General features: G+C 33.9%; 1 protein-coding gene across 7 annotated transcripts in view; it reads right to left on the reverse strand.

Moving 5' to 3' along the window:
- KIF6 (kinesin family member 6) overlaps positions 1–14245 on the reverse strand; it is a 156759-nt gene that overhangs the window by 83519 nt on the left and 58995 nt on the right. For all 7 annotated transcript variants that reach the window (XM_063152014.1, XM_063152015.1, XM_063152013.1 and 4 more), the window contains 3 exons: positions 10403–10508; positions 9449–9575; positions 7162–7374 (listed from right to left, as the gene is read on the reverse strand). In XM_063152014.1, the coding sequence (XP_063008084.1) occupies positions 7162–7374; positions 9449–9575; positions 10403–10508 (446 nt within the window). The remainder of the gene's footprint in view (positions 1–7161; positions 7375–9448; positions 9576–10402; positions 10509–14245) is intronic.

Consider the following 14245-nt stretch of genomic DNA (forward strand, 5'->3'; position numbering starts at 1 on the left):
TAATAGAAGAATTTGTAGTATTTTGATTACCCACATGCATACATAATTTGCATGTAGTGGCTCTGTTAAAAGGCATTGTAGTCTCAAGACTGATGCTCATAACAACAACAATATGGAAGTTTTACAGAGGTATTTGCCAAACCTGACAGTCAATATATAAAGGAATTTGATCACCCTTCAAACATGCAGAAACTTTCGGAAGCATATTTTACCTCTAAAATATCAAGAGTTAAAGACCTTCAGCCACCAAAAAAACCCAAAAAACCTTTAAGAAGTTAGTTTGAAGGATCCAATTGTATTTTTGGACAGCCAGAATATGGCTAATGAAACAGAAAGCCAAAAAGATTTGAAATAGCACAGAACTTCCAAGGAACACTAGGTTACATTTAGCAGACTATTCCAGATCAGAGAACAGTAAACTAGTATAAAAATACTGGAAAGTTTCCCCATCTAAACAGACTAAAGAGGAAGGCAGTAAAAACTGCCAAAAGCATCTTTAACAAGCTTCCAAACATACGTTCTACATCAGAAGAGATCCCCATTTGAGAAGTGGAAAGAACAACATGATGAGAATCTTAGAAAAAACAGACATGTTTTGTAAAACCAAATAAATGTGAAGAAAGAAAAAGCTGTTGATGGAAGAAGTAAGTTTTTTTACATAACAACATTTTCAATATATAAGTAAGGTTCAGTGTCTCTGAAAAATTAGTGAAAGTACTGCTATGATCTTCTCACTCTCATTAAATCCTTGCAAGTTACAAAATTTGCCTTTGAAGTTGCAAATGGGAACTAAGCACCAAAGAGGAAAATCTGGGCTTCATCTCATAAAAATAATCTGATGTTCATATTTCTAAACACTTAGTTAAGATGATGAAAATTGTAACACAGAGGGTTTTATCACTGATTATCAATTGCAGAAGCTCCCTTTAAATCAAATAACATGTAATTATATTTCTATGTCACAAGAAATAGTCATCTGTTGCTCCTTACAGAGATGTTTCTGGAATCTTAAACTTCTTAACACAGTCCTTTTTTTGCTGTTTACTAACCTCAGTGAGTTCAAAGTTCTCACTCAAGCGAAAGTCACAGTGGTCTCACAGTGAATTCCAACAAAATAAAGCTCTTGGAAGCAGTACAGATAGAAGAATCGATGTTGAAAAAAAACAAACAAACAAACAAATGAGCAAGCCCCAGAAGCTAGTTGAGTTTCCTTTAAATTCAGAGTTAGTCTGCTAATAAATACTGCTAATAAATAATAAATACTAAATAAATACTGCTTGGTATTTATTGCAGCCAGTGTACATTTAAGGAGGGAAATTCTGTTTTAGAAATTACTTTGAGTTTTAATGTTTACTTTTTTGTTCATGTCACAAGATTAAAAAAGGGAATAAAACTGTGATTTAAAAAGACAACAGAGATACCAAATGTCTAACAGCACGTGACAGAGTAAAAAATTTTCATAGCTACATGCTACAAACGTCTCATAGATAGCCATTGACAGCCATTCATAATTATGACATAAATTGAAGCCCTAGCAATACACATTTTATCTGGTAACTTGAAATACCAGAAAATAACTTTGCTAAGCTTATCAGAATTAAAGTTGAATAAAATTGTTCAAAAGCTTCTGCTGTCTGTTAATATTTGCTGAATTTATTTTGAAGACTTTTTAAAACAACTAAATCAAGCAGTGAAGTCTGACACTTCCTGCTTGGTCCTTAAACTTGGCAAAATGCACTCTACACTATAATCACTCTGCACTATAAGAAATATTTAATGCTTCAGAAATTAACAAATCTTTGTAACAAGAAATAGTTGTTACAAAGATTTAACAGTAGCAATGAAATATGCACTACATGTTACTAGGAGCTGGTAGAAGTTCAGCTGGAGAGCAAATGGGACATATACTTTTTCCTGGACCTTAAACAGAAAATGTAGAACATACTTTCTTTTCTTACTAATGAGAAAGATCAACAGTAATTCTGAGCAGTGCCCTAAATGCACCAGTGAACTCTTTTATTGGCCAGATAGCAATAAAATAACTACATGTGTTTGTTAACAAAAGATCTGTCATGAGCACAGTGCCAAGACTCTGCCTTCAGATATCCGAAAGCACTACTGGACACAGAAAATGCTCCAAGATACATATGGGTTTGCTAAGCATATAATTTTTCTGAATGTTTGAGGCCTGCCTTTACTCTGAAGTGAAAAACATAAGATGGAAAACCACTGACTGAAAACCTCAGTCAGCCTTTTGCATTAGGGAACTTTCTCTTTTCAGACAATAGATAGATTTTCAACAAGAGAAGGAAGCATTTTCCCCAAATTATTACATAAATAGACAAGATATATATTTTAACATGTCTTAATAGATGACAGAAATATTTAGCATTCAGAAATGAGCAGTATGTGTCTTAGCTTCACTATTTTCATGCTATTCATAAGAATAATCTGTTTACAGAAACCATCCCTCACCTTACATTTCTAAGCCAGTTAGTCAGCCTTTCAGCAGGAATACCTTTTTATATAGGTGTTTTCATGGTGTCAAGCAAAAAGTGATCTTAAATCATGAAGGGGATACAAAGAAGGTAAATTCTTCACAAAACTCTCAAAAAACTTCACAACTTCTCAACGAAAAAAAATGAAAGGGCTCAAACTGGTCAAAACATTATCCTAACAAAATCTTTTGTATGAGCAAAATAATCACTCTCAAATCCATCAGCATATACAACAGTTTGAACCTCTTACTAAGATTTACTGCATTCTTTAAATGTCACAATAGTCACACTGTTTTCTGTAACTAAACTGTTTATATTTCAGGAGAAAAACTAATCTAGCAGGGTAAAAAATTATATCATACATATATCATCTTTTATGCTCACAGAATTATCCTAAGAGGCAAGCGGCCATCATTGAAATCAGAAACTGATTCCAAAATAAGACTTCTCTCTACAGGAGTGATATCATGCAATAAAAGTTAAATATAATAAAATATTTATCACTCTACTGTCTGATGAAGTCTGATTTTTTTTCTTGTTTTGATAGACTCATTCATTCTCTGATTTATCCTGAAACTACTAATTAACAATTGACTCAACTCCTAAGAAGGATTACATGTAGTTCTACAATTATATGTCTAGAAGATATGAATTATTAACACAAAGCTGCAGTAGATACTTTACGATTATGAACTAAATGATTATATTAAAAGCAAAATTGCTGAAGCATTTGTTATGCTCAGGTTATTATGCCAATAACTTATCTTTGCATTTTCTGGTATGATCATCTGAAACATAATTTAAATTCATAGCTAGTTATGTCTCTTTCAGATTCAGGAAAGATATTATGATGCAATAATAACAGTGGCTACTATGCCAGACTATTTTGCTCACTCTCCCTCATGTGGTCATGGATTGATAATTTAGGGCTCTCTGTGTGGAGGATGGATATTAAAAAGCAAGTTATCCCCTTTTATGGTGTAACACTTGCAATAAGATAGCAAGTTCTGGTCTGTTCACTGTTGTATGCCATCTGACTTGACAAAATGACAGCAGCAGGCAGCCTTCCACTGCTTCCAGGCAGCCTGCCTGCCATCCAGTCCTTCCTAAAAGAAGTCTTCTGGGATCCAAGAAGAAGAAATCTGACAGCATGTAAACTGGTATCATTTGTAATTAGTGTAGAATTCAATGCTATGTGACCCAAAACCAGCAGAGAAAGCTAGGGCATTACTAGGGCAATATGCATTTGCATATTTCTCTGCTGTGGCTGTCAAGAAGTACAGCCTAATCCACACTCTGGCACAAACTAAAAAAAAGCACAATACAAAACAACACTGATCCACATGTCTAATTGCAGCTGTTCTTAATTAGGTCTCCAGTGGTATCAAATCTCATATTCAACAATATTTTACTGGTGACATTATTTCAAATATAATATTCAAACAAGCAGCTAAAGACATACCTGTTCAGAAAAAGTACTTTTCAACATTAAATCAGACACAGGCAAAGACAGCTATGGTTGCTTAGCATGGAGAAGAGAAGGATCCAGGGAGATCTCATTGTGTCCTTCCATTATCTAAAGGGGCTTATAAAGGAGGGAGAGGGACTTTTTATATGGACAGGTAGTGACAGGATAAATGGTTTTAAACTGAAAGACAGTGTTTTTAGAATACATGTTAGGAACAGATTCTTTGCTCAGCGTGTACTGAGGCACTGGAACAGGTTACCCAGAGAGGTTGTGGATGCCCCACCCCTGGAAGTGTTCAAGGCCAGCTTGGATGGGGCCCTGAGCAGCCTGGTCTAGTGAGTGGCATTCCTGGCCATGGCAGGGGGTTTGAAACTAGATGATTCTTAAGGACCCTTACATAACCCAAGCAATTCTATGACTCTATGGAATAAACTCTTTATAGCTTAGTACTATCAGCTGAAAAGATTGTATAATGGTGCCCAAAAACCTAGATGGAAATCAAATCTGGGTGTTAGGCCTTGTTAATCTTTGAGTCTGTACTGCAATTAAAGGCTTCTGTTGAGAGTTTCAGAATACACATGGTAGGGAAAAGGCAGAGTGTACAGGAAGGTAAATAATACTGTACGCCAAATCTTTGAAGATTTTTTATGTTCACTCAGTTTCTTCTGAAAAGACCATGCACATTCAGTGCAGGATGACCTAAAGAGAGATAAATTACAGCTGTACCTGTAGAACATTAACTCTTGTTGGAGTCACTACTCATTTACTTTCAAAGTCAGCCTGCTGAGGGACAAATTTGGACCAGGAATTGTTTTACTGCTGTGATGAGACCAAGATAGATTTCCTGTTATCACAGATCATCACATCAAGCTCAGCAGTGAAATAGTATTACTGCCTTTCTCTTACTTCAAGAAGTGTCTGGATAGGATAGACAAGAAACCTAGTTACACATATCTTTCAATCTAGATATGGTCCTAGATCATATGGGAAAAAATGGTAATAATATTTTTCTATCACAGAATGGTAAAGGTCTGTTTCTGGGCAAGCAAATGTAAAGCTACATAATAAATCAACTGCAAAATAAATGAATGTTCTAAATATATATTTATTAAACAAATTATTAGATAGATGTTCCAACAACTATTTTGTTAAACTAAGTTTTTTTTCCTTATATTTTCTTTTGATTTCCTAATTTAACTTTCAGGATGAGGAAATTAGATAAGAAAATGAAAAACACATTAAGACAATAGAAATATGATGTTATAATGCAATAAATCAGGCTGATAGCAGGTTTGATAGTACAGAATTAAATAAAAAGAAAAGCAAAATTTTTCAAATAGTTAACATACTATAAAGCCTTTGTGCTGTAAATTGAAATCTTCATAAACAATGTAAAGGATGCAAAGGGTTTAAATTATGAAGAATAGCTTTAATACTACATGAAAGCTTCAACCTGGGAGTTTGCTCCTGGCTCTGGCCCAAGCCCTTTCACAATCTTTAGTGAATTCTTAAAGCCTATAGACAAAATAGCATACATATATATATATAGCTTAGATAGGTTTTGAAATGGATAGATAATTTTATAGCGATGAACATAATTTTCAGTCTTTCAATAGATGAAAAATGAGTCTATGTGCTTAAGTGAGAACGATGTCTCATCCAAACTTAGCAAAGGATCACAAAATAGTTTGGATTGCAAGGGACCTTGATGATGAAAAAGTACCAAACCCCCAGCCAAGAGCAGAGATGTCTTCCACTGGAGCAGGCTGCTCAGGGTCCCATCCAACCTGGCCTTGCCAGTGCAGAGTGCAGGCAATAAGGTTCTACAATCCAGTCAATTTGAGCTGACATGCTCAAACATCTTACTTTACACTAAAAGAAAACTGATATGAATGTACCCACACAATGTTTGCAAAAAGGGAATGTGCTGATCAATACTAAGAATTTTCTCATGCTTATGAGGGCTTTTTTTAAAAGATCAAAGAAATGCCACTGTATAAAAGATGTAATTATACTAGCAATTTGTTGAAAAAATATAGCTATTATTTGCAGGCATATTTCTGAGGTAATGAAAAGGAAATGTGTTCTAAGGACATGATTATATTTAGTTTATAGTATTGTGACACCAAATCCAATAAATTCTTCCTATAAAATGAGAAGAAGGATGATGAATACAAAGAGTAGAAGGCAAAGGGAATTCCTCAGTATTTGAGCAACTGAAACAAAATAGCAAGTGTGAAAACTGACGAGTTCAATTACAATGCAATTTTAGAGGATAATTGGCAACTTTATGTGGTTTAAGAATGCCATTCCCACTAGTACACTAGCAAAATCTAAGTTTCTACTTGCCAGCTGCCATGTCTGAGTTTCACGTTAAAAACTCTTCTTCAGCTAGCCACCCCCCAAAATGCATAAAAAGCTTACAGAAATATAAATCAAGAATATGTAACATGTGATAATTTAGGATGAGGTATGTTCTTTAGTAACAAAAACATAAGAACTTCTAGAACCTGCTGACATCAAAAAATCTTTTTATTTGAACAATTCAACTAGAAAATGAAGAAAACATGAAACCATGCAAGAAAAATCTGTCTACAGTTATTAGAAGTTTTTTCATGTGGATTTTGAAATTAACAACTTGCAAGAATATTGCTACCTATTTTCATAAATAACTAGCTCAAATGATGTATGGAAAGAAAATTACAATGATCCACATTTAACACTTTTCAAATAACCACTATAAAAACTGCCCTACCAATCCATGCTAACTGGTCAATATTATTTAATTGTTTGAGTTGCTTCTACAATGATTTAAACAAACTTAAATCCTGAAATATCACTTATACGGATAAATTGAAATGGATCTTCCAGGGGAAAATATTATTATATTTCTTAATGAATTATGCTCAAACCCCCATTTTTTTCTCTTAATTTACTGAAAGAATAAAGGGCCTGCAACTGAATTTATACTATGGTTCCATACGGCTGTTCAAGAGAGTATTTGCATAAATTTGTAAAAGCCATCAGCACCTTAGAGGGCTTTAAATTTAAAACCTTGCATTTGTAGATATAGGATTAGCACAATATGACTAGTACTAAAAATAAAGCTTCCTTGTTTTGGTTTACATTTGAAGGATATGCTATAAGTCATACTGGAATGATGCAATAACTGTTCACTTAATTAATTACACTAACCTGTTGCTCTGGAAAGAAAAGGTAGTCTGGGAATGGAAGAACTGAAAACTTTTGCCTCTTTCAGACTAGAACATCTAGATGGACTCTGAAGTTCTTCCAAGCTCACAGAAGGAGACTGCTCCAAGACTGCAGAACCAGCAGAGGTGGCATTAAGCTGGGAAAGAGTATCTCGTGCTTTCTTTTTTTCTTTTTTCAGCATAGTTACCAGAATATCTGCAAAATATATTAAGGAAAATTTTTTTCTTTTCTTTTTTTTTTTAAAGCGACTATCATCATTGTTCGTCCATAAGCATTTGATTTTTTTCCAAAGTGAAAAAATTCACATTATGGAAGCATATGTTTGAATGTGAAAATAAAGTTGGACATATTCTTTGCAATTATTTTCATCCACCTCAGTTTTTCCAAACAGCAGATTAGTTCTTACAAAAACAGTAACAAAGTCACACATCGACCACAATGGCTGATCCCATTCAATCAACTCCTGATAAAAGCATATTCAGACAAACAGGATCCTATTGCCATTGTGGTAGGCCCTTTTTATTTTTCAAATTCTGTAATAAAAAAACTTTTTTATTACAGAATAACAAAAGAAAAGACCTCTTAATTTACAGGTAGCCTTGCAAGTATATCCTATCTGTAAGCTTTTCACAAAAGGTTCACTAAAATTCAGAAAAAATCTTTAGGAAATTTCTTGCAATAACACTGTGAATTTACCGGAAGTATATTAAATATAAATACATTTTGCCTAACAGCTCATAGAGGACATATAATGGAAATCCTGCATACATTCAATTAGCAACACTGAAGTCCCTGTGATCTGTTTTTTTATATGCTGCTCTTCTTAATCCTAATTAATCTTCTTAATGAACAGCAGAAGTTCTAAGTAGTCTTTGGGGAATATTATTAACTAGACTAAGTAATAATAATAAAACACTTTCCAATTCAGTTTTTATGATAGCTTCTAGCTACAGTAGGCAAGAGGGAACTCATAGTTTATTCAACAGCTTCCATACTTCCCACCATTTCATCACATTAGACATGTTATTAATGTTCTAGTGATGATGCACTGTCACTTAGCCACTGCAGACTCCCTAAATCAGTCTTCTCTTCAAAGTCTTCCTATATTCTTTCTATTTAACTCTTACATGGATTTGCACAAGTTTCATCCTTTCACTTCTGTGAGCAAAGCTGTATAATTCTGTTGAGCTGAAATGTGTTTGATGGAGATCTTTTGCTTTTTTTCTCATGCTAATGAAGTAATTCATTTCAGGAGGAAATGTTTCTGGGAACTCAGATCTTAAAATTTCCATTAAAAAAAAACTGAAGAAGTTTTTGAAAGAAATTTCTTTCAAAATAAATGAGTTAGTGTATTAGTTAAATTTATTTGAAACTGCACCTTGGAAAAACACAATCTTATCATCTGTGAAAGAGCAGAAATGGGGAAGCTTTCCTGCCACCTCAGTTCAGACAGGTAACATGCTACACCCCAATAAAAAATGCTATTCTCATTTGACATATAAAACTGAACTGGAATCATTGAGCACAAAGAATGCAACTGAGTTTGCTCTTTACTAATAACTACGAGACAACCCCTGTTACCTTTACATTCAACAACCCCATATTTTAATTTCTCTGCTGTATTACAAACTTTCCCCACTAAGTAGCCACAAAGCTGGGGCTGTAGTGGCTGTGGTTAGCCCACAGGTCTGCCAAACTGCTAAAATACATCCCCCCTGTCAGGCTGCAGTGCGGCTACTCATGTTTCCTGTGAGGCAGTGAAACGGACAAAGAACATCTGAATAGTTTAGCACTTTTATGTGCAAAATGATTTAAATTTAAATGTAAAAAGTACAAGTTTTATATTTGTTCTAAGGGCAAATTGCCCAGTAGTCCCCAAAGCAACACCTCATTTGGCTAAAAATAAGACACATAGGAAATTCTATTCTTTGTAAGGTATAGATTGGTCTTTATATAGCATCTTTATATGCTTTATATAGTTTCCCCCTCTAAAAAGTAGTTTAATTTGCTTGAGGAGAATGTTTTAAATGTGGCCTGATCCACAATATTTGGTTATTGGTTGGACCATTCTAAAGCAAAGACGTGCTTGGATCCAGAATTTAGATTTTGGTAAAAACAGAAAGAGAAGCAGGTGCAAAGCAGAAGTCCTGTCACATAAAAGCTGGGAATTGAGTATTTCCTTTAACACAGCACAGCCTCTCTCACACAAAGAAAATGGTTGTAAGATCATCTCAAACCCAAATAGCACTTTTTTCCCCACAAAGGATACTGATTTCATTGTCTCTTTGCTGCAGAAGTCCTTTCAGTTTTTCCAGTTCTTCATTACTGTTTTTTTCTTCAGAGATGTCTTCTGAGAGCAGTTTTTTACCTGAAGTCATTGGATGATTTATAATTTGCTATAAAGAGAAACAAAAAAGCACAGTCTTTTAACTTTCCATCCAACTCTCTATTCTATTCTGAGGGAGTCTAGCTATAGAAAGAAAGGTAAAACCTTTCTATAGTCTTGACAGAAAAAAATCATGCCACAGTTGACTGTCAAATTATATCCATTGAATCAAGTATGAAACAAATTGTATTCTTTAATCTTCATTAGCAAGGGTTCAATTTACTCCTTCTACACAAACTCTAGTGTTCTCTAGTATCATAGCATCAAAAATATAATTAAAAACTAATTATTTAAAAATAATAAATTAAGATCAGGAATGTATACACTGTTATATTGAAAAGACAATATCCCAAAATACAGAAAAGTATTATCTTCTATAATTTCACAATTATCAAGTGTGTCTTGTTTTCTCAATATTTCAGAAGGTCTTGCATCCCCATCAGAAGAATTAGTGCAACAGGTAAAGGGATATAATGTTTTTAACCTACATTTTTACCTCTGTCAACATAGTTTGTCCAAAATAAAGCCTCAGCAATGCTGGAAATACAGATGAGAACATCTATCCATAAAAAACAACTTGTCTTGATTCCAGTAACTTCCAGTCTTACAATTTACTGCATGCTGGGATCCTGATGTTTCCACAAAATGCTGCTGAATTTCCCCATCTAAATTTAAGTTTTCTATGAGTCCTCCACACTATTTCAAGTTCAATTGTTTTACCCTTTCCCAGTGCCTCTCAACTATATTGAATTTCTTTTAACACTTTTAAACCATGAATATCTTCAAGTTATTTTCAGAGTACCAGCCACACTTTGATCCCCATTTAAAAAAAAATACCTTCATGTAAATGAAGCAATACTTGATCTTCCGCATGTCAGCACCAACATCTAGAGAGCTATCAGGATCATTATCTTTGAGAAATGCTTCAATTAACTCATCCAACCTGGAAATTACATTTTTTGAAGAGAAAAAAAGAAATTTCACAAACAAGGAGACAACTCTGCAAAGTGGCATGCCAAATACAATACAAAATGTACCAAGCTGCCTGATATTAATAGGCTATTTTTCTCCAAGGTCCATGCATTTGAAATGCACTTTTGTTCTGATTAATGAAACCTGGATTTGATACTGAAGATTCTACAACTGCATATCTGAACATACTGGTACATGCTAAGCAATAGTTCTTGAAAAAAAAGCAACTTAGAAGTAATCTTTTCTTTTTCTCATTTATTTTGTAACCTTTTCCTCTTCTGCTATCTCATAATTGAAAAGGCTTAAAATCTGCTCTCTCAGAAGACTACACTTTAAAATATTTTGGGCATAGGATTTGTAACTTAATATGATTATTTCTGCAAAAGAAAAATCAACTTATTTTTCTATTACAATAGTCAGCAGATAGCACAGCTTTCATGCATAAATTACCTGCTCCAATAACCAAGTAAAGCAAAATATCTTCTAGTGCAGATATTTATGCATTTCTCAAAGACCTACTGCTCCTCTGAGGAATGAAATATTAGCATTTTATTCTCTTGCAATGTGTTCCCTTGCAAGTCTTCCTTAGAGAGATACCGTTCAGTAATTTGGTCTTCATAAGACAATCTGGCACAGAGAAGCACCTTGTTTATTTTTTAAACCCAAATTAAAATTATCAGACCAGAAACCTATACAGGCGTAATATATCATGTTTTAGGCCAGATGTCGCATCTCTACAGATAGAGTCAGTCTTCCTCTTACATGCTGTCACCATCTTCCCAGGTCTCATATTTCAGGATGCATTGCAGTTCATTCTCAAGACAAAGGGAAGAGGATTTCTAAGCCCAAATTAGACTTTTAACCCACTTACTAAGGTATATTTCTGAGAAACTTCAAGTGCAAATTTAAACTCCATCAACTGGGTTCAGATTTATGGCTTCCCGGTTCCTGACAAATGTTCTTTGCTACTTAATAGGCAAAAGGCAGGCAACAGTGACAGGCATATGCCCTGTAAAGCATAATTATATCATTTTAAATGTTTATTTAGGTTATCATCCTCAGTAGATTAAGTTCTGAGCCTGAGCCAGGGAATCTAAGGTAGCTGCATCAAGTGCCCAAGAAGGGCAAGTGTTCATCTCTGTGTCTAGTGTTTCTTTTGGACTGTTTTTGTTCAGCTCCCCACTATATATGCAAGCCTTCTGAATGTCACTTCATAGTCATTTCAGTCACAGGATTGGGAATCTTGTTGCTGTTTTATTATCAGAATCGCTTTGTTGTAACCACATAGAAAAATTGTAGCCATTACAATATCACAGCATCCAAAGCCGACCCTAGAGTATGTTTTGTGGTATTTCCCTGCTTCTGAAGACTTCTCTCACTGGAATTCTTCACATTACAGTAATAGGAAATTCCTGCTGGAGAGTGAAACAATAACATGCATGACAATCTGAAAAAACCCTAACACTATTTTCTGGAGAAAATAATGCTGCAGGACTGGAATGAAAATTGGAAAACAACAAACAACAAAAACCTTTGGTATTAATCTCCTCTAGAGACAGCAAAGTGGCAACACTCAGAACCGAAGAAAAAGGAAACAAGAGGATTAGCTTCAAACAAACTTTGCTTTCTCATTTTCATAATTTCACTTAAATAGCAAAAGACATATATGTTATGTATCCCACTCATCAAATGTCCAAAATTCACAACATCTTAATTTATAGGACTTCCCTGAAGTCAATGTGAACTGTACATGTGGAGAGGTTGAAGAAGAGAATATTTAAAGAGAAATATTACCTACAGAAATATTATTGGCATTGACTTGCTTCTCAGCTGAAGAGATAACAAAATTTAGTCAGTAAAATAACCCAAAATTTTAATTATTGCTACATGATTTTTCACAGCATTAAGAGTACAACAAAACAGAAGTACAACAAATAGCACAAAGCTACTCATGCTCTTTGCAGACACACTAAGCACAAAGAGCAGGAGAATTAATCCTTCATCCATGGAGGCAGGTATTTGTGTAAGCACTGTGAAAAAAGAGGCATTTATACTTTTAATGAGAATATGATTGTGATTACACAGAGTCAGTATTTTTCACTGTCTTAAGCACCTTATTGGTTTCAGTAAGTAAGAGGAAATAACTAAAAAATGGTTTTTGATAATCAGATTGTCTAGACTGACTGTATGAAGTCATCTACACAAATGGGCCTTTATCTTCAACTAGAAATTATGAGGGAGATGTTTTAACCTTTCAAAGATTATCTGGTTGCCCGGGATTTACCCATACTCAGATTACAACAGATTTGGGCTATGGGAGTCAATCATAAAAAATTGCCCTGACTTGCAATTACAATTACTATAATGTGAAAATATTTCTAGAGAAAGATAAAGAATATATAATTCCTGAAACATAATGTTCAATTTTTTGAAATTATTATTGCAGTCAAGAGTCAAGGTTCATTTGTTAAGTGTAGCAAACTAGACAAACTGTAGTTATAGCTATAAACTGTTATTTCCTCTCTCTCATATTACCTTTTCTGAATTCTTGAAAAATCACAACAATATAATTCATGTTTTGATTTCCAAGTAGTACATAAAAGCCAAAAGAGATCTAAGCACCAAAAGACTGAGTCAAATCTAAAATAGCACAGTGTAAATCTGAAGTTATAAACAAATTCAGCCTCTTTCTTAGTTGTAGGAAACCCTAGATTGTCACTAAATTTTTAGATAAATTTTCAATATTTCATTGTTAAGACTGAGAACAAGATAAGGAAAAGACCATCCAAGTCTAAATGCTATGGATAAAACAAAAATTAAAATAAATAAGTAAAAGAAAACCAGCCATGCAAAACTCCATGACTTCTAGCAAAAGAAATCACTGCCTCTCTCACTCTTTGAGGTTTCCATGTAAAAAACACCAACCAGAACTCTTTCTAAAATAACAAAAAGTCTGGCAACACTCTGGACATTATGGGACTTCTTCCAGAAAATTGAAGCAATAAACAAAGGTTTATTTAAACAATGCAATGCAGAGGCAACTTGAAGATTCTCTTCTCAATGAGTAGATCGTAGTAAACTGAACCATCTTTTGTTTAACTGATTCAGCAGCTCAAAGACCGTCAAAACAACAAATGAATTTATACAGTTCAGATCTTCAGTTTTATAAATTAAAAATAGACAATGCTACTTCATTTTCAGAAATATTTACAAGATTTTTCAAGGAGACAATGAAGAATCACAGGGCAAGGGAAAAAAATACAGATGAGAATAAGCATAAAAAAGGAATACTGACTGTACATTTACTTTTTCCTAAGATATATTAGACAAGGTTTATCTGTTTGGTAGGTGGCACAAAAACAAATGACAACAGAATTTACAAGAGGAGTATCCTTTTTACTTCTCATATTCCTGACAAAATCAGTTTACTATTTTTCTCTAAATATTCCATAAAATTAAATATATAGAATAAATGAAAATTAGAGCACAGAATTATATAAAATAGGGCTGTAAAAGAACTATGAAATTCATTTAGGGCACCTACAGTTACAAGCCTAGAACAATTTTTTTGGTCAAAACCATGCACAAACTGTAGTCATCCTCCAATAGAGACAGTGAGAAAAACCTTTTTGAAAATAAAGGAGACCCAAAAGAGATTTCATTTTTCATTCTGTTACTTTCAAGAGATGGATAATACCATTCTCCTTA

Source organism: Melospiza melodia, chromosome 3 (assembly GCF_035770615.1).
Source record: "Melospiza melodia melodia isolate bMelMel2 chromosome 3, bMelMel2.pri, whole genome shotgun sequence".
Taxonomy (NCBI): Eukaryota; Metazoa; Chordata; class Aves; order Passeriformes; family Passerellidae; genus Melospiza; species Melospiza melodia.